We start from the raw sequence: 22,023 nt of genomic DNA on the forward strand, positions 1-22,023 counted from the left end.
ATCTTTTATACCAAGACAAAACAATGTACATGATAACACTTCCAATCAGTTAAGATCAGAAGCCATGAGAGCCACTGCCTGGTACTGCATTATTATTATTATTATTATTATTATTATTATTATTATTATTATATTATTATTATTATTATTCTATTGTCTTTGTACAGCTTCTAACGCTGGAGATATTCTATGATATCAGCTGCTCACTACCAGTGAACTAAGGTATCACACTTTATTTTTCGAACACCTTCCGGAGAATTCGAGCGGTTCCAAGCAGTGCTATTTTCTGCAAGTGCTCCACCCTTATTGCAGCCCCTATTTGTTCCATGTACTTCTCTAAGTTTTTACTCACTGTTCCCAGGGCTCCGACAATTATTGGTACTCCTGCCACCTTTTTAATCGACCACAACTGCTTAAACTCATATCTATCGACTTTTCTTTCTTCTTTATCGCATACCTTATTATTATTATTATTATTATTATTATTATTATTATTATTATTATTATTATTAGAGTTCTTGTTGCGTATGAGGGCAGATACCTATTTTTCCATTAAATTTAGTTGTTTGTTTGGGGAAAATATTTTCAACATTATTTAACTGTCATTCATTGTTTTACGGTGAAACATTTTCTGGTAGACGTGATTTAATAGGATGTTTGCGTCGATGAGAACTTAAAAATCATTGTCCTATTGATAGTAGAGTGGGATAAGTCAATCAAAGTTGTGGTTTCACTTTTATTTGTGATTCCTTGTTTGCGATTGAATCATATTATCTAAGCCGCTATTCTTTGTCAATCCACATGTCTGAGATTATTTATTAGTTAACATTTTGACGAGAGAGAAATGCTGGTCATCCTCTTCAGCCCTCTTAAATTATAAGTCCACTGCAAGACAAGAATTGTACTCTTTGGAACTAAAAGCAAGCGCTAAGCCAATCGTTATGGCTGCAGGAATATCAGGTGCATTAGCAGCAAGGAAATATTGACATATCCGTAATTTCCTCACTTGCTTGTCCATATGGTATGTATAATTATTATCGGGTGCAGCCACGATTGCCTGAGCATCTGATTTGCCGCATCAAACATTGCTGATGCTTTTCAAAAAAGTGTCTAAGAAGAGGAATTTGGGGCATGTTCGAAAAGTAGGAGCGAAAAAATTATGCTCACATACACATACGCGCACAGAAGCGTACGCACGCACACACACAAACGCTCTTTTTCTCTCTTTCTCTCTTCATCTCTCTCTCTCTCTCTACTGAAAAGAATAGAGTAATAAATAAATATTAATGTGTATGTGAGTGTGTGAGTATCTCTGTATGCGCGTAGTATATGAATATGCATATATGTGAATAATAATATATATATATATATATATATATATATATATATATATATATATATATATGTATATATATATATGTGTGTGCGTACACATATGCATCTATATATGCTTACATATGCATAAACAAATATATATACATGCACACATATACATACATATATAATTATATACACAATAGATACAGACGCACACATACGCAAGTATGTATGTATATAAAAATAGATTCCTAAGCGCTCAGCTCTATCTCTGTCTGTCTGTCTGCTGTAGATAGAAACTCTATAGAATAAGTTTATAAATAAACTAAATTTTTCTTCGACTTCGTTTATGACGTCATAAGAGACTTAAATAATGGCAGTGCTTTTAATGTTTTTTTTATTCGTATCGAGTTTCCGGCAACAAAAACTTTATGCAGTCACCAGGAGGTAAGAAGTGTTCAAATATAGAGACTTTGTTTGTCATTAGATATTCTTTATTTTTCAATGATTTCTTTCTAAATGTTTCTTTTTTTGTAATGCTTATATGATTTTCAAGAAACTAAATAATTTTATGAAGAAGATTAGGTTTCTAACCTTTTAGAAGATGAAATTTACGAATTGTCTGACTTCATACATAAACATGTCTCGGGTAAATATTTTTAACCGAAAAAGTGAGACAGAAAAGGAGAGGGTCCGCATTTCTGTTATTGCTTGTCTTTCTCTGTCGCTATCTCCCTCTTTCTCTCAAGCACACACACACACACACACACACACACACTTTTTCTCTCTCTGTTTCCCACCTCTTCACATCCCTCATTCGTAGCAAACATATGCATTACATTTATCCGAAGACCATCTAACATTTCATTTACCTCTTTACTTCTTATGAATGTTTAACTTAACCCCACGAATTCTACCCCGAATTCATCTAGCAAACATCCACCTTTCAAAACCAGTGATAAAAGCATCTAAGCATCTTAATTCAGCCATGTTTTGAAGCTTCCGGCGTTGAAGTAGTTTAACAGTCTCTCTTAATGTCTGACTGTCGTACATTAATCCCAGACTGGATCATCTGGCATTCATCTTCTATGAAATGTGTACCAGTAATATTCTTCGAACATATCGCTTAAGTATATTTATTATCTTACATGATCCAATCCAACGAAATCCCAACGTTTTGCTTGTTAATTTAAAGCGAAACTCACTGCCTTTCATTTTCAGTAGATTATAAAAACATTTTCTATAGTGTATGATAGCAAAAGATAGTCCGGCTCTCCACAACTAATCACCCGAATGGTCAATTTAAAATATCGATTAAATAAGTATTCGATGTATCAGTCAGATAAAATCTACTGTATTTGGTCTATCTTCTTCAGAGAAATTATTCTATATATCAAATTATCCACTCACTTTAGATAAGGCTGTGCATGTCGACGGTTTTCTCTTATCGATAAGGCTTAGTAAGACTTTAGGTCACTGCAACTGATGTTGTAGTGGCTTATTGAGAATCAGCGAATGTATGTATGTAGGTGTGAGAGCGCATATATTGTGTATGCGTGTGTACATATTTGCATGTTTGTATGTATGCGTGTGTGTGTGAGTGTGTGTGTAAACGAGGTTAAAAGATCAAGTACATTGAGCGAAATACACATGTGAGCGATATCAGTTGAACACAGTACGACATATTTCTATATTTCTATAAGAGGATTATCTACCAATACACGGAAGTGATGGTAGACAACACGAAGCTGGAGGTAAGGTTCCACAAGCTGAAATTTTGCCGCTTTAAAAGCATCTTCCTTCAGAACGACACGACTGCACATGAGAGTGCTAAATGAAGGGCCGGTATCACTGTGTTCAAGTATTTCACTGGGTTCTATAATCCCATTGATACCCACTCACCTCTTGAGTGGGTACCAATAAGCAATTACTTCTGAATTACATAGTTACCAGTAGCAGGGATTCATCAGCCTATGATGGAATTGAACTTGTCCAGACGATAAAATACTACGTGTAACTTATTGAAGTTAACCCCCTTAATATATATACATGTACCCTACAACATAAGTTATACGACTAAGGGATAAGAATCTTAATGGCCGTGTATAGAGGGAAAACAATCAGTTTTCCCTCTATACTAAATCTAAGGATATAATTCTTGAAACAACAATAGTTTCTTGAACTAAACAATAGTTTGTGGGATGAGTTACTAGGTTATTAGATACTGAATTTGAACCTCTCACTGTGAGGTAAGAACAGTATTTTATAATACAGTTCTATATTTAAGGGATGAGGAATTATGTACATTATTTACATTATTTACATTTGACGGATATTTTTGTCCTCATCTTGTTTGTTAACACTACGTTTCGGCTGATATGCCCTCCAGCCTTCATAATAATAATAATAATAATATTAATAATAATAATAATAATTATAATAATAATAATAATAATAATAACATCGAAAAATACATTAGGAATGCGAATCCAGGTTCGAAAATACCCCAAGACACCTGATGAAGGCTGGAAGGTATATCAGCCGAAACGTTGTGTTGACGACAAACAAGATGAGGACAAATATCCATCAAATGTAAATAATTTAAACTTAGGTTTTTATATAAATATACAAACACCCAGATTTTCATATACTAAAACAAAATTTAAGAATAGTTTCTTATTAATGCATAAATTATGTTGGACATTTATGTCCATGATGCTTTGCAATGTAAAACAGCAAAGCTAGACATCGAAATGATGCGAGAAATAAAAAGGAAACTAAGAATGTCGACGTATACAGCCGTTATTTGATGTATTAAGTGTTGAGCAAACCAATCAATTAGACTGAATTTAACAAACATTACCTGGCCTTCTCGTGTCAGTTAATCAAAGTAGTCGCAGTATTTTATACCAGAGCAATACGGTTAATGAAACTGTTGTGGTTTTTCGACTTGCTAAAAATTTTTTTGTGAATCCTAGCATTTAGGTGTGGATTATCCAAACGCTGTTTTTCCAAATCTTTACTATCACTACTGTGTTCTTAATATCTATGTAAGAACAAGGCGGCGAGCTGGCAGAAGCGTTAGCACGCCGGGCGAAATGCTTACCGGTATTTCGTCAGTCGTTACGTTGTGAGTTCAAATTCTGCCGAGGTCGACTTTGCATTTCATCGTTTCGTGTCGATAAATTAAGTACCAGTTGTGTACTGAGGTCGATCTAATCGACTGGCTCCCTCCTCCAAAATTTCGAGTTTTGTGCCCAGAGTAGAAAAGTATATCTATATAAGAACTAGGTTTGTCAGCTGGCAGAATCGTTAGCAGGCCGGAGGAAACGCGGCCAAGCTTTTCGTCCGTCTTCAGGTTCTGAGTTCAAATTCGTCCGAAATATAGACTTTGCTTTTTATCTTTTCGGGGTCGATAAAATAAATACAAGTTGATCACTGGGGTCGCTGTAATCGTCGACTAAGACCCTCCCTCGAAATAGCTGGCCTTGTGACAAAATTTGAAATCAATATGCCTTTTGCTTATTGCAGGCATAACATGTTCATGATCACTTTACATTTTACGAGACAGCTCAAAGGTAAAATTGCTTGCCTTCGTGACCTAAATGCAGGGAATCTGTACCCTGTCGTCTTAAAATGGAAAGAACTCACCGAATACTGGTGATCATTCTTTTTGTGTTAGGAAGTTACAGTTCATAGAACTATTAGAATATAATCTTATCAGATGTAAATGGGATTACTATTATGGTAATGAGTTAGCATTTTTTAAAACATAATTGTGGATACCTCAGTAAACATCTTTGAGGAATAATTTTAGTCGGGTTATTTTCAAATATAACATAGTATGATATATAGCCAAGTGTTTGGAAAAGAAGGTTTGTTGCATGTACGATTTTAATTTTCTATGCAAATTTTGTTGCAGTTATAATAACAATAACAATAATATAGGCGCAGGAGTGGCTGTGTGGTAAGTAGCTTGCTTACCAACCACATGGTTCCGGGTTCAATCCCACTGCGTGGCATCTTGAGCAAGTGTCTTCTGCTATAGCCCCGGGCCGACCAATGCCTTGTGAGTGGATTTGGTAGACGGAAACTGAAAGAAGCCTGTCGTATATATGTATATACATATATATGTGTGTATGTGTATATGTTTGTGTGTCTGTGTTTGTCCCGCTAGCATTGCTTGACAACCGATGCTAGTGTGTTTACGTCCCCGTCACTTAGCGGTTCGGCAAAAAGAGACCGATAGAATAAGTACTGGGCTTACAAAGAATAAGTCCCGGGGTCGAGTTGCTCGACTAAAGGCGGTGCTCCAGCATGGCAGCAGTCAAATGACTGAAACAAGTAAAAAAAAAAAATCTTTTATTAGCCAGAGGGGCATCACAATGACAGACAGAAATTTATGCGGGGATTTACATAAAGGATGGGGCGAAAGAAATGGAAAAGGCAGTGAAATGCGATAAAAGTATACGGAGTATGCAAAATATGTGATAACATAATTGATGCAGTCTTCCTGATACTGGGGAAACTCCAGCTAGGGCAAATCCTGAGCATCACAATAACAACAAGTACCCAATCTCTCTCTCTCTGTCTCTCTCTCTCTATCTATCTCTTTCTATCTCTCTATCTGTCTGTCTGTCTCTCTCTCTGATACGGTTGTACACCCAACGATGTTTTTGTTATCTTTCCTCTTCATTTGTAATGTTTCGATTTTACCCGGTTTGTTTAAATTTGCTGAGCATTGAGCTTTTTAAACATGTTATATACGACTCTAAGAGTTTATTCCTGTCCATTGGTAGTTTTGTTTTTGCTTTAAAGTGATAGACCTTCGCAATTCTTATATATTTATGGCACTGCGTATATGATCCGTCTGTATATAAATGTACCATGGTTATGAATTCAAAGGCTGAAATCTAGAGAAGAAACTCAGAGAAACCCGTACATTCAAAATGTATCAATACAAAACATTCAATATAAACGCATACCCACGGATATAGGGAAATATACATACCTACATACATGTATACATGCATACATACGTACGTACGTACATACATACATACATACATACATACATACATACATACATACATACATACATTATATACATTTGACGGATATTTGTCCTCAACTTGTTTGTTGTTAACGCGTTTCAGCTGCTATACCCTCCAGCCTTCATCAGGTGTTTTGGGGAAATTTCGAACCCGGATTCTCATTCCTAAGGTATTTTTCAATGTTATTATTATTATTATTATTATTGTTTTTTCTTCTTTCTTCAAATTTTCATCCATTTCTCACCGAGTATTTTCCGTACACCTAGGGCAGAGAAGCTCATTGTATGCATTCCCAGACTACACACGCAAATTCACAGGTAAAATATGTATTTTAAAAAAATTAATAAATGAATAATTTCATGAATGGATGTTGTTTTCACAGCGATGATGCTCTTCTCAGTACATGAGTCGTTCCAGTTAACACGACTTTTTGCACCTCCTGTAGGGATGGTAAGCCTGGTATCATTTTCAAATAGGTTTCAGTAACTTTTTTTTATCATTCCTAGAGATCCTACAATCACTGGCACTGTAGTCGCCTTGAGATGCCACATTTTTTCAATTTCTATTATATTTACTGATCTTGTCAAATTCTTTCGCCGCTATATTGTGATCGCAAGGAATACTCAACTTCTTCCATTAGGAGTGTATTTTCAATGGTTATTTTTTTCTTTCCCTATTTCCCTGTAAAATGATTTGTCATTGGATTTGAACGTCTTATTTTGCTTGTAGTATTTCATTCTTTTCTCAAATCTGCGTATTCTCTGAGCTTTTGCTTGAACTTTTTGTTTAAGTGTTTCTTTCGTTGACATTAGTTCTTCTCTTGTTGAGTGTCCATATTTTCTCACAATCTTCCTGCCTTTTCTTGATCTTACATCATTTCCAGAGATTAGCTCAGTTAATATTGATATCTCCCTTCGCAATGATTCAATCTCAGGTTCAATTCTACTCCTCCAGTTTGATATTCTTTTCGAATTTTGTATTGTTGGCTTTTTGGGTGTTAAACAGCGTCTTCCGATTACCTTAGCAACAGATTACCTTATAATTTCATTTAACTTATTAAGATCAGGTTTTAGTTGTTATAAGATTTGTGTCACGCAGTTGCCATTTTTTATTTGTGTTTTATGTTGATGTGCATTTGAGAGTTTATGGAGTGGTTCCCTATCATTCATATTCGTATGCCCTACAAATGCGAGCTCATTCAGAACTTACTGCTTCATTTCAATGATAGATTTTCAGTGTTGTTCAGCAAATATGTGGTCTTCAAATTCTGTTTCGACATCATTTTCATGTCTGTTTTTCTAGGGTCATTATATTTTCCTTTTTCTTCGGGCTCTTGAGTGGTTTCGGCAGATGGTCGCCTTTCAGTCAATGCTTGTGGTTCAACATTCCTCTCCTCTGCTTCGTTATTTCTTCTTCTTATTATTCTTATTCAGGTCACTGCTTGGAACCGTAGGTATATGCTGTAGTGGTTAAGAACGCTGGCTACTAACCCCAAGATTCCGAGTTCGAATCCAAGCAGTGACCTGAATAATATTAACAATAATGATGATGATGATGATGATAATAATAATAATAATAATATAATAATAATAATAATAATAATAATAATAATAACATTCAAAAATACCTTAGGAATGAGAACTCTGTTTCGAAATTTCCCCAAGACACCTGATGAAGGCTGGAGGGTATATCAGCCGAAACGTTGTGTTAAGAATAAACAAGATAAGGACAAATATCCGTCATATGTACATAATCACTCATCTCTTAAATATACATACATACATACACACACACACACACACACACACACACACACACACACACACACACACACACATACATATAAAAAATTGTAGAAGTGTGTGAAATGTGTTCAACTTTGGAATGAAGTTGATCTGAGGCAAATCTCTTTCGCCTTTATTCGCCTATTTTACTTCCAACTATCTTATCATTGGCAACAGAACATCACTCCTATATATATATATATATATATATATATATATATAATATATGTGTATATATATATGAGTGTGTGTATGTGTGTGTGCGCGCGCGTTTGTGTGTGTGTGTGTGTGTGAATTTATGTATGTATATATGTATGTTTTATTTATGTATTCTCATGCATATAGTTGCATATCTAGACATGCTATTATATACTTGAATGATAAACTTCTGGAAAATTTTTACACACTTTTACAGTTCCAGTCATTGATTGAATCTGTAGTCTTCGAATTAGCGTTCTCCTTTCTGGTTTTGAGATGTCTAATTTCTTACGATTACAGGGCCTCAATAATTACAGGTATAAACCTGAACTTGTAATGTGGATTGAAAACTGCAGATTTCTTAATAGTTCAGCATAGGTATTTCCTTTTTCTCTGATCTTCAGCTTTATGTTAACATCCGCTGGGCAGCTAATTACCACAACTGTGCACAGTTTCTCTTCTCTATCCCAAATTATTATATCAGGTCTGTTGTGAACGCATCTTATTGAGGTCTTCACTGGCACATTCCACCAGTACTCCTTTTTATTATGAGTGGCAATGGTTTCTACCATATTGTGGGTCTTATTTCTTTGTCCTCGGGATTATCCTTCCGATGGATTTCATTATAGAGTGTCCTAGTTTCAACATCATGTCTCATTTGTAGATAATACCGTGATGACATTTTCGGATAACTGCCTATGTTGTGTGTGATATCTTCAGTGTGAACTCCACAAAGTCTGCATATGTTGTCACATTTTACGGCTTTACCTGCATCTCTATCCCTTTTGTACATCAGGTACTTGGTTGATATTTCCTATTCCTGGATTGGAAACGCATTCTCTTTAAAGTGGGAGTTAGTAATCCGGCTATTGGTCCATAATAAACTCCTTTGATGATCGATGTTACTATCATCACGAAGCTTTCTACTAATATATACATGCATAGTCTTCTGCTCATATAGGCTCATCCTTTCATCTGCTGATACGTTGTGGTAGAGTCGTGCGACTTCTTTGGGCATGTATTCTAGGTTATCAGACAAAGCCTGTTGCTCAAGGAGCTACCTTCCAAGACTTGTGATGTTATCAGCCTCGTGTATATAAACGTAGTCAAGGGATGCATTTCGACAGTTGGTGGTTAAAAGATATTACCGAAGGGATATGATGCGATATTCAAAGGCATTTCGGATCGATGTTAAGCCTATGCCGCCTTGTTTTCGTTTTAGGTATGGGCCGTCTACGTCAGTATTTTTAAGTGGAAAATAACGTGTGCTTGTTAGTATTTTTCGGGTTTTCACATCAATGGCTCGGATCTTATCAAGCGTCTAATTAAGCAACCCAAATGTTGGTATGAGTACTGGGTCTGCAAACACATTGTGGGCCACTATGTTATTGATTACAGTGAGTTCTGAGGTCCAACTTATCTTATTCGGCTGTATGCATGTACGTATGTATGCATGTATGTACGTATGCATGCATGTATGTATGTATGCATATATGTAAATACATATATATGTATTATACATGTATGTATATGTATGTGTATCTATGTATCTATGTATCTATCTATCTATCTATCTATCTATCTATCTATCTATCTATCTATCTATCTATCTATCTATGTATGTATCTATGTATGTATGTATGTATCTATCTATCTATCTATCTATCTATCTATCTATCTATCTATCTATCTATCTATCTATTTATCTATCTACATATAAATGTAAATATGCCTACATATATATGGGTATGTATGTGTGTGCAATGCTGGCGACTTGGCCAAGATAGGTGAAACCAATGCATGTGTCGTAGCGGCGCTCTACCGTCCCGCTTCTCATCGCTTTCAGCCACACCCAGCTACTGGTTTTCTTAGCAGCCCCAATGTTGTTCTTGAGGTTTCTTCTGCTAATTCCTTTTAAGCTTTGGGTTATATATGTATGTATGTATATATATATATATATATATATGCATATATATATGAATGTATGTATATGTAGATATGTAGAGAGAGATAGAGAGAGTAAGAGGGAGATAGATAGATACGTATATATACATGTGTGTGAGTGCATGTATGAATGCATGTAAATACATATATATATCTATATATACGTATAAATATATGTATGAGCGTGCATGTGTGTGTGGGTATGTATGTATGTATGTATGTATGTATGTATGTATGTATGTTCAGCTCTGTGTGATCTTATTTTATGTCTTAGAAACCATGGCTAAAATATCTACAAACCACTATTAGCATCAGGAAATACTTTACAAGTTTATCACTGTCATCACAAACTATGAGGCCCACCCCATTACAGTAATTGTTGCTTTTTTTTCCTCTCCAGAAATTCCACTTCTCCTCTAAAAGAATAAGTAAAAAAAAATAAAAAGAAAGAATAGAGAAAAAGCAACAAATGGAACTCTTCGATAATTTACCATCATCAACGATTGTAGCATTAGTAATAAATTATTAACTTTGCTTTTATAATTAGTATGCATCGTAAATTTTTGCGTGCCCGAATTCTCTAAACACATTAGCAATATTCCCTGGTGGAATTTTAACAAAATTTGATGATTAATGAGTTAAATTTGCATAATGTAACTTGGACTTGAGGGACCGAAGCGTAACTACATTTCACATAGACTAGCAAGTGGAAGAAACAACTAGAGTAAACATTTTGATAAATAAAAGAGAAGTGATAGTTGCTTTGTTCATTTAAACTTCGATAATAATGACTGATGATGCCACTTTTTTTAAAACAAAATTCTTTAGTTTTAACCAAGAAAATTTTTCGAGTTATTTATTTTTCATGTCGATAAAAGTATTGTGTCAGTTTTACATGGTAGGAATAAGGTCTGTAAGGAAATAAATATCTCTTGAAGAAATACCATTCTTTACTCTGAATACATTTATTTCCGTTCCAATATATTCTTCGATAGGGTTCCTATTAAAAAATATATATTTAAATGTAAAATATAATCAATGGCAACATTATTATAGCTGCGGTTCTGTTCGGTGATTTACCAAACCAATAGAACCAGTCATAAAATATAATAAAGAATGCACCCATGGATGGATTAAATTCGTTTCACAGCTGGGTTTATCGAAATCTAATTATGATTATGCAGTGATGAAAAAAAAAATCAATATTCGTTTGTACATTTTGACTGATAACAATAATAGTAATATTGACTAAAGCCGAATAGTGCTGGAGTTATTTCAGTTGGTAACGGGAGATAACTCTGGATATATTTTATTTAAAACTCACCAGCAAGACATGAATTTCATTCTGGTTGCTCAGGTATTGACTAAAAAATCGCCGTGTAAATATACAAGACTACACACTGGTTAGAGCAGATGTATGAAATTGTTTATTGAATAAAAGGTCAGAGACGCTATCTGCATTGAAATGAACAGTTAAGTTAATCCTGGCATATTTTATATCTATTATCAAATGTGTTCAACGCCATCAATTTATAGAGTAGACACATGGTCTCTTTCGTTGGTACAATAGGTACATCAACCATCAACACAAAGAAAGTACTTTACCTTGACAATATTAAGACGCAACGCGTTTTATTTCGTTTAATGGTTACTGTTTGTATCATTGGAATCCAACACGATTTCCTTCAGTATTTCGAAATGAAACTATAAGATAACAAACAATCACAGTCATAATATTTCCTACAAAGGTGCGAACTTATATTCAACCATATTTCTGGATTGCCACTTTTCGTATTGGCTTTTCATTTAGATATCATACGATAGCGCAAAATATATTATTTCGCAGTATCCGATGGCTGATATCAGGTAACATTTTATGCAGAATAAAGTATATCTCTCTATATAATCTATATTATATAACTACATAGGTACAGGAGTGGGTGCGTGGTAAGAAGCTTGCTTCCCAACCACACGGATCAAGGTTCAGTCCCACTGCATGGCACCTTGGACAAATGTCTTCTACTATAGACTCGGGTCGACCAAAGCCTTGTGAGTAGATTTGGTAGACGGAAACTTGAAGCACCCCATCGTATATATATATATATATGCATGTATATGTATATATGTGTCTGTGTTTGTCCCCGCCATCTTGAAGCAGCCCATCGTATATATATATATATGCATGTATATGTATATATGTGTCTGTGTTTGTCCCCGCCATCACCGCTTGACAACTGAAGTTTGGTGTATTTACGTCCTGGTAACTTAGCGGTTCGGCAAAAAACAGCCCGATAAAATAAGCGCTACGCTTACAAATAATAGGTCCTGGGGTCGACTTATTCGACTAAAGTTGGTGCTCAGGCATGACTGCAGTCAAATGACTGAAACAAGTAAAAGAGCAAAAGAGTGTATCTATATTACAATTTGCGCTATATCATAATTAGCAGACAGGTGTACCAGAACTGACGAAGGTTGAGACCCTGAAACCAGCTGGTCTACTAGTTTTGTTGTTGCTAGATGGGAGGTATTCGCTCCCTTGTTTACAATATATCGGACAAGATATTGTGTCGTTAACCAGCAGAAGGAGGTGTCTTTCTAGGGTTAAAAGAAGTAGTAACATATTTCTCTGCAGATCAACCACGTTGAAGTGGTGACAATCATTAATTTTCAGTAGAGTTACTACTTATATCTCTTATATAGATTTTAGAAGTAGCAACTTTGATTATTTTATAATCTGTATTATAATATACCTATTTCTTTATTACCCACAAGGGGCTAAACACAGAGGGGACAAACAAGGACAGACATAGGTATTAAGTCGATTACATCGACCACAGTGCGTAACCGGTACTTAATTTATCGACCCCGAAAGGATGAAAGGCAAAGTCGACCTCGGCGGAATTTGAACTCACAACGTAACGCAGACGAAATACCGCTAGGCATTTCGCCCGGCGTGCTAACGATTCAGCCAGCTCACCGCCTTGTATTATAATATACCGGTTAGCCTCCACTGGCGGCCTCAAAACCTAATGAGAAACTGCTAAATAATAACGAAGGTTTATAGGCGCAAGCAGAACTCTCCGATTAGGAGGTTTTATTTTTGTACATGTTTGATTCTGGGTTCCATCCCAATGCGCTGCACCATGGTTATATGCATCCTTCTGTTTCCCCGAGACAACCAATTCCTATGCTAGCTATTTCTTAGACAAAAGCTAGAAATCACACACACACACACACACACCACACACACACACACACACACACACTAACTTCTCGGGACATTTTAACAATTTAGAGAACTTTTACCAATTTCGTTAACTTCTTTTCTCAAAATTAAAAGCCTTTTGTTTCATTTTGGAATTTCAGCAAATTACTGCTTTCTTTGTTTCTTCCGAAAAAGAGTTTCACTGCCATGTTTCAATTTCATTATCATCGCAATAGGTCACTAAAATTTCTAAATAGTTCTTAAGTTTTTTTATTTTCTCGACCCTAGAAAGTGAAAGGTAATGTTCACCTCAGTGGGATTTGAACCCGGAACATAAAGAGACGGAGAATATAGCGCAAGGCATTTTCTCACGATTGTACCATCCGATTCTACCACCCGATTAATAATCCTTTCTACTATAGGCGAAAGGCTTGAAACTTTGCAGGAGGGAACGAGTTTATTACATCGACCCCAGTGTTCAACTGGTACTTAATTTATCGACCCCGTAAAGATAAATGGCAAAGTCGACCTCGACGGAATTTGAAAATGAAACGTAAAAAGCCGGGAGAAATATCATTAAGCGTTTTTTATGCACTCTTTATTTTCTTTTCTACTCAAGGCACAAGGTCCGAAATTTTTAGTGAGGGGTTCAGTCGATTAGATCGACCCCAGTACACAACTGGTGCTTAATTTATCCACTCTTATATATTATGCCGGCTCACTGCCTTAATAATTATAATAATCCTTTCTATTATAGGCACAAGTCTTGAAATTTTGTTGGATGGGTAGTTGATTACATCGACTGGTATTTATTTCATCGACTCTTAAATAATGAAAGGCAAAAAGTCGACTTCGGCAGAATTTGAACTCAGAACGTAGCGACGGACGATATGTCGCCAAGCATTTAAGCCCGGCGTGCTAAAGATTCCGCCAGCTCGCTGCTCTCATAATAATAATAATAATGGTTTCAAATTTTGGCCCAAAGCCAGCAATTTCGGGGAGGAAGTAAGTCGACTGCATTGACTCCAATACTCGGCTGGTACTTATTTTATCAAGCCCCGAATGGATAAAAGGCAAAGTCGACCTCGGCAGAATTTGAACTCAGAACATAAAGACAGACAAAACGCTGCATTTTGTGCGTATGTCAGGTTACTGTCTAAATAATAATAATAACAATAATAATAAATACCGTGATGCTGTAAGAGGCAGTGGCTCTCATGGCTTCTGATCTTAACTGATTGGAAGTGTTGTCATGTACATTGTTTTGTCTTGGTATAAAAGATGGGCTACAGCAAACATTCTGCTCAATACCACAAATATGTTGAGCATGTCCTTCGGTGGCTGACGATATATGCATCTCCGATCACGAGCAGAAGTAGTGGGGGAGCATCATAGTCACGTGTTGAGAGGAATTCTTTGGAGTTTGAATAATTCATCTTTGGAAACCTAGGTGTTTTGTTTAACATCCTTAAACAGCCTTTATTTCAAAGCCATTTATGCGGGATGGGCTACTGAACCTGAAGAAAATTCTAACTGGGTCCCCACCTGCAAGGTCATGTGCTGTTTATCTTGATATGAGATCACCCTGTCGCGCACACATGGTTGTGATGCATGTGCCTGGTTTACTCTTTTCAGACGGGTAGTCATGATGGGTATACTGAGCTTCTTATATTTTACCCCAGTGTCACTTTGATGGCATGCACAGGCTCTTTCACTCAATAATAATAATGATAAGAAGAAGAAGAGGAGGAAGAAGAAGAAGAAGAGAAAGAAGAGGAGGCGGGAAGGACAGCAGGGTGTGTTTCATATGCAGGAAAGCTGAATAGTTGCCCCATAATTTACCCGTACCAACAGATAAAGATCAATGAATGAAACGGAAAATGTCAGGAAATCCTGTCAGACAACTACTTCGGGAAAAGTGTATAAAATTTATTGATATTTACTCCATAAAAAATAAAGCAACAAGTTTTTATAGAATCCAGCTTTCTAAAATTATTTGTAAATATGGCTATAAAAGAACAGTCCATATCAACAGAAGACCAGCTTCAAACGCAAAGTATATCAAATAATTCAAATAAAAATTGCGCTATTGAAGGTAATTCAATGTACCTGTTCCCCAATTAAGGGCAATGTGTATTAGGGAAAATGTACGAAAAATCAGGTTATTGACTTCAGCAGCAACAAGAGAAACAAAAAATCTGTATCAGACGAAAATGATGATAATCCAAATAAAGGATCGGATTTTACTCCTCGAGTCTTGAAAAGAAACTGCACCCCTTACGGGTGTTCCTACTCAAAAGATAATGTTTTATACTCGACATGCATGTTTTACGACGGTACGCTGTCGATAATATAATTACAGTATATTCATATAAAATTAGGAGGAAATAACCGATATCTAGATGTGTCACTGACCCCAGTAAAGTTTATATTCTCAAAATAAGGGGGGAAAAACAAACAGAAATTAAAAGATCTAAATGCAAGGTCATGCGCTGTTTATCTTGATGTGAGATCACCATGTCGCGCACATATGGTTGTGATGCATGTGCCTTGTGTAACCTTATCAGGCGGATAGTCATAATGGGTATATTGGGCTTCGTATATTTTTACCCCAGCGTCACTTTGATGGCATGCACGGCTTTATCACTCAATAATAATAATAATAATAATAATAATAATAATAATAATAATAATAATAATAAGAAGAAGAAGAAGAAGAAGAAGAAGCAGAGGAAGAGGAGGAGGAGGAGGCGGGAAGGACAGAGGGGTATGTTCAATATGCAAGAAAGCTGAATCGTTGCCCCATAATTTACCTGACGAAGTTTTTTACCAAGTGAAATACAAAGCATTATAAAAGATCAACATCTTAAAGAAGAATATACGATGGAAAACGCAAATAATGATCGCAAAACACTTAACAATTATAAAACATTGAGAACGTAATCTCTGAAGATAGAAGTAAGATATAACAACAAAAACGAAACAAATAACAAAATAAGAGGAACCTAAATCCTAGAACGGAATGATATTGACCAATAAAAACTAAATAAAAACAAACGAAAATATAAATAAATGGAAATGTGAGGAAGGTTTAAAAAGAGGGAATTCTTTTCTACTCTAGGTACAAGGCCCGAAATTTTGGGGGAGCGAACCTGTCGATTAGATCGACCCCACCTCCGTACGCAATTGGTACTTAATTTATCCACCTCGAAAGGATGAAAGGCCCAGTCGACCTCGGCGGAATTTGAACTCAGAACGTAAAGATAGACGAAATACCTATTTCTTTACTACCCACAAGGGGCTAAACACAGATGGGAAAAAACAAGGACAGACAAACGGATTAAGTCGATTACATCGACCCCAGTGCGTAACTGGTACTTAATTTATCGACCCCGGATGGATGAAAGGCAAAGTCGACCTCGGTGGAATTTGAACTCAGAACGTAACGGCAGACAAAATTAATATTTATTTCTTTACTACCCACAAGGGGCTAAACACAGAGCGGACAAACAAGGACAGACAAACGGATTAAGTTGATTACATCGACCCCAGTGCGTAACTGGTACTTAATTTATCGACCCCGAAAGGATGAAAGGCAAAGTCGACCTCGGCGGAATTTGAACTCAGAACGTAACGGCAGACGAAATACGGCTACGCATTTCGCCCGGCGTGCGAACGTTTCTGCCAGCTCGCCGCCTTAACCCATTAAGTCTCACTGTCCTATAAATAGGACATTAAATGAGAACATTAAATAAGTTATATCACATTGTCTCTGTGTCCTATAAATAGGACACAGAGTATTTCCATTTCTACTTGAAATAAAGGAGTTTTAATAATTACTTTATTCATTTTAACCTATATTCAAAAATCTGTAAAAATTTAAAAGTAATATTCAGAAATTTAAGTACTCTGGGACTTCATGGATTAGAAGAGAAAATTCTAAAGGTAAAAAGCATGACTCCGAGATTCTAAAGTTAAGTATAATTTATAAATTAAGGGCCACAGATCCTCCTAAGGACCAAGGAAATAACTTATCAATTATAGATTCAACATTAAAATAGCAAGAACAGAAATATAGACTTCGCCATCGTGAATTTATATGAAACAGATTCAAATTCAGCCTTAACAAGTGAAATGAAATGAGATATAAAGCGGCCGATGTTGTTACAAAGGAAAATAGATACTCTCTTAAACCCACCCAAACAGAAGTGTCAACACCCAAGCAAATATTACGGAACAGAGATATAGAGAAAAAGATGGAAAATAAAAGAATGGGTCTCTTAACTCTTAACGAAATCAATCACGATTTACACCAACTAAAAGTAAAATAAAATAAAACAAGAGAAAAGGGAGGGAGACAAAAACTACAGAAAATACCAAAAAAAAAAAGCTTTTGCTGGCAGAAACGTTAGCACGCCGGGCGAAATGCTTAGCAGTGTTTCTTTTGTCTTTACGTTCTGAGTCCGAATTCCGCCGAGGTCGACTTTGCTTTTCATGCTTTCGCTGTCAATAAATTTAGTACCAGTTGCGTACTGGTTTCGATCTAATCCCAAAATTTCGGGCTTTGCGCCTAGAGTAGAAAAGAATGGTGGTAATGAATTTCTCTCTCACACGGGGAGGACGGCGATTTTCTTGCCGCTGTCTTGCTTCTCTGTCTCACACATCGTCACTCCTGTTCTTTTTGCTGTTTTGTTACTGCTGCTTCTAGTACGCTTTTGGTTACTTCTACCGCAGTGGAGTTGTGTGGTGGTGGAAGAAAGCGACAAGGAAGAGTTATTTTTAATTGCTATTTTGGTAAAAGTCTATGAAATAAAATAAATTTGCCCTTTAAAACGTATTTTCATGACAAAAAAAATTGGTAAAATAAAATTGTGTTAGAAAAATAGTCCATGCACTAACAGCAAATTCCATACGAAAAATACTTTTTCGAGCTGACTTTAACTACAAGAAGAGGAATGACAACAACAACAACAACAACAACAGTATGCAACCTATAACACGTTGAATGGTTGTTGGCAAAGATGGCTTGCCATTGGTGGTCATCTGGAAGTTCTCCTGTATGTGGAGGACAGTATCATTGTCTATATCAGTGGTTCTCAACAGAGTTCCATATAAAATTTTGTCGTTAAAATTTATATGCAAGAGATTGGTTATATTTATTCAATTCACGAAATATTTAAACTATTTTCTAATACAATTCCTCATTATATCTCATTATTAAAAAAAAACCAATAGGCTTTTTTAAAACATCGAATGGCCATGATGGTCCAGTAAAGTAAAAATAGAGATCAGATTGGTCCATAGGGAAAAATGGCTAAAAACCACAGTATATTTTTTAAAGTGCATACTTGGACCATTTTAGTATTGGAGCATTTCCTCATTAAAACTGCTAAAAAAAATTCCAAATGTCCTTCAATAAAGCTACTTAGGTGAAGGCTTGTGGAGCAGTGGTCAAGGTGTTGCACTCGCGATTGCTAGATCGTGAGTACGATTCCCAGACCAGGAAGTGCATTGTGTTCTTGAGCAAAACACTTCATTTCACTCTGCTCCAGACTACTCAGCTGTAAATAATAACCCTGCGATGGACCGAAGCCCCATCCAGAGAAACCGGAAAACCAGCCTTATACTTCTTACGGAGTAATGTAGACTAACTGAAGCTACTTAATGAAACAAAAAAAATACCTATTTATTTCGCTTTAAGCATTTTGTTTTTAATAGAAAAATATATCTAATCAATATAGTAATTTCTACTATTTACCAGCTTCGGTAAGATTTGAACCAAGAATAAGTAAACAATTAAAAACTGTAATACAGTTCTTCCTACTTGCTTTCCGTGCTCAGCCTTTCATATGTTTTCACGATGTATGAAATGAATCGGATCGTCTACAGCATTTATCATACACCAGCTTGTATTTTAACTTCTCAGGAGAGATGAACTGAAAGGCCAATCTCAGAATAACTTGAAATTAGAACTTTATAAATGAAACACAGTATTTCATTTGAAGCCATAGCCTTTATCATAGCATTCTGTGTATATGTTTTCTTCATGTTTAGATTGTTTCATTGCTAACAGATTTTTACATTTGTTTTGTTTAGGTTAAGTTTGAAGGCGATTGCAACATGCTTCAATCCATGACGAAGTTTTTTACCAAGCGAAATACAAAGCATTATAAAAGGTCATTTGATAAAGATTACAATGCAGCGAACGCGTTCATACTTCTCGTCACAGAGAAAATGGAGGAATTATCAAATAAAACTGAAACTGCCAGCCATCGCTATGAAATTGAGTCTAATGAAAATAGCGAACACAGCTCTGACAGTTACAGCTATTGCGATAACTTGAATACTAATGATTCTGCTGTTTATTACAAAACTAAAAATCTGTGTGATGCACGCAGTGTTCGAGCCACAAATGTGAGAGAAAGGAGAAAGCATTCCAGTTGTAATAAGAACGAATTGGCTTGTGAAAACGAAACGTTCCAGAAAGAAATCATTTCTGCCGACAAATTCCCCGCAAAAACACAAATAGAATATAACCAGCTGGATAATATACAAGAATCGGGCTGTGCTAATTGGGAAAATTCTAAAGAATGCGTTAGCAGGAATAGCAAGAATAATTTCAAATTTAAGCGTCGGACTAAAGTTGATTATTCTTGGTTATTTGACAGAAAAAATATTCCACGACTGAACAGATTCGACCGAGGAAAATTACGAGAATGCTGTCAGTTAATGACTTATGATCAGAGTATATTAGCATATGATGTACTTCAAAAACTCATTGAAGATATATCAGAACCGTCGGTAATTCCACTAATATTAGATACCATTATTATGTATATACTTGGGCAAGATAAAGAATCCGCAAGTTTTAGAGATCTCTTCAGGAGAAGAAACCTAACCGAAATCCGCTGGCAAGGATACATGCGTCCCTTTGGCCAACTTTTATCAGTGCTTTTTCCGAAAAGATTTAAACAATTGCCTGATTCTGATCGTCAAAATGAAGTAATCAGCATGGCAAGCATTATTAAAGAGTCCCTTATGAAAAAAAGCAGCAATGTTTTTGTGAACAAGCCTTCAACAGAAAGCGAAGTAATCGAGTTACCAAATGAGTCTAAAGACATCAATGTGGTGTACGTTCAAAGAGTGGACCATGACCGAGGACAAACCAGCGCGCAGAAATCTTACTATGGGAATGAACAATCGTATAAATTTTGCAAAATAGATAAGTTTTATTTAAGAAATTCAAACAATATATTGTCAAATAGTATGTATAAATCTCAGATTTGCCGTTCAAAACCTGGATTAATAGAGAAGCAGAATTTAGAATGGATTGATAGGGAAGAAGAATTCAGAAGAAGGAAAAGAGTAATAAAGTGTCGTTCTCAAGCAGTGACTGTACGAGTGATTCGTGATTTCAATTCTAAGCCATAGAAAATGAAAAATTACAATAAATAAAAGTTAACATCAGTCAATTTTTCCAGCATTTATTTCTGACAATATATAATTCACAGGAATTCTTTGTTTCAGAGTTTGCATCTTTATTTTTACATATTCCGAATCTTATCATGAGTCGAGCAAAAAAAAAATCAAAAAAAAATCTGAAAATCCAAACTACATTATTGGTGGAAATGCATAATATATTTTAGTGTAGGACAAAGCCATACGCAATGTACGATGAGAAGACCATATTTCCTTACAATAAATGATATACTGTGAGTTTTGCCACCATAAGAGTTCTATAGCAGATCTAGGAAATATCCTAAATATTGACGAATAGATGAATCGAGGAGCTTTTTATAATTAACAAGCAAATGGCACACAACCATGCACGAGATAGCGAAGAGCATTGTATGTACGCACATATATACTAATGTAGGATAAGATTTTTTTCGAAAGAAAAATTTTTATCAATGGCCAGTATATCAAAAAATACCTTTAAAGGTTAAATTTATAAATAACTTAAAATAAGGGCAAGATAAAAATTCTAATGCCAAATATGCCGAAAAAAGACAAAATTGTCAATAACCATTATAATTTATGCGTCTCGAAACATGCCGATAGAAATTTCTAAAAAATTCCGTTATAACCGTATTGGTCCCAATTTCGGGGTTAATTCATAAGAATTTCCCCCTCGTCAGCGATTAATACGTAAGACATAAATGGAATACTTACTCATACCCATGGAAAAAGCAAGCACTAAGTCCTGAGTAGACCTAAGTACCCCAAATATATCCAAAATAGGGTACTTAGGTCTGCTCAGGAGACCTAAATAATCGCTGACGAGGGAAATTCTGTTTTAGAAATTTCTATCGGCATGTTTCGAGACACATAAATTATAATGGTCATTGACAATTTTGTCTTTTTTTCGGCATATTTGACATTAGAATTTTTCTCTTGCCCTTATTTTAAGTTATTTATATGTGTATATATATATACATATACATATATATACATATATATACATATATATATATATATCACGTGATCACGTGACCGACCAGACCATCAAATGTTTTACACA

General features: G+C 35.6%; 1 protein-coding gene across 1 annotated transcript; it reads left to right on the forward strand.

Moving 5' to 3' along the window:
- Nucleotides 1-1,705: 1,705 nt before the first annotated feature.
- Nucleotides 1,706-20,977, forward strand: LOC118764403. Its single transcript, XM_036505177.1, has 2 exons — nt 1,706-1,764; nt 19,599-20,977. Exon 2 carries the CDS (start codon nt 19,623-19,625, stop codon nt 20,931-20,933), a length of 1,311 nt encoding a protein of 436 aa, XP_036361070.1. The 5' UTR covers nt 1,706-1,764; nt 19,599-19,622; the 3' UTR covers nt 20,934-20,977.
- Nucleotides 20,978-22,023: the final 1,046 nt, after the last annotated feature.

This window comes from Octopus sinensis, linkage group LG8 (assembly GCF_006345805.1).
Source record: "Octopus sinensis linkage group LG8, ASM634580v1, whole genome shotgun sequence".
NCBI classification, from domain to species: domain Eukaryota; kingdom Metazoa; phylum Mollusca; class Cephalopoda; order Octopoda; family Octopodidae; genus Octopus; species Octopus sinensis.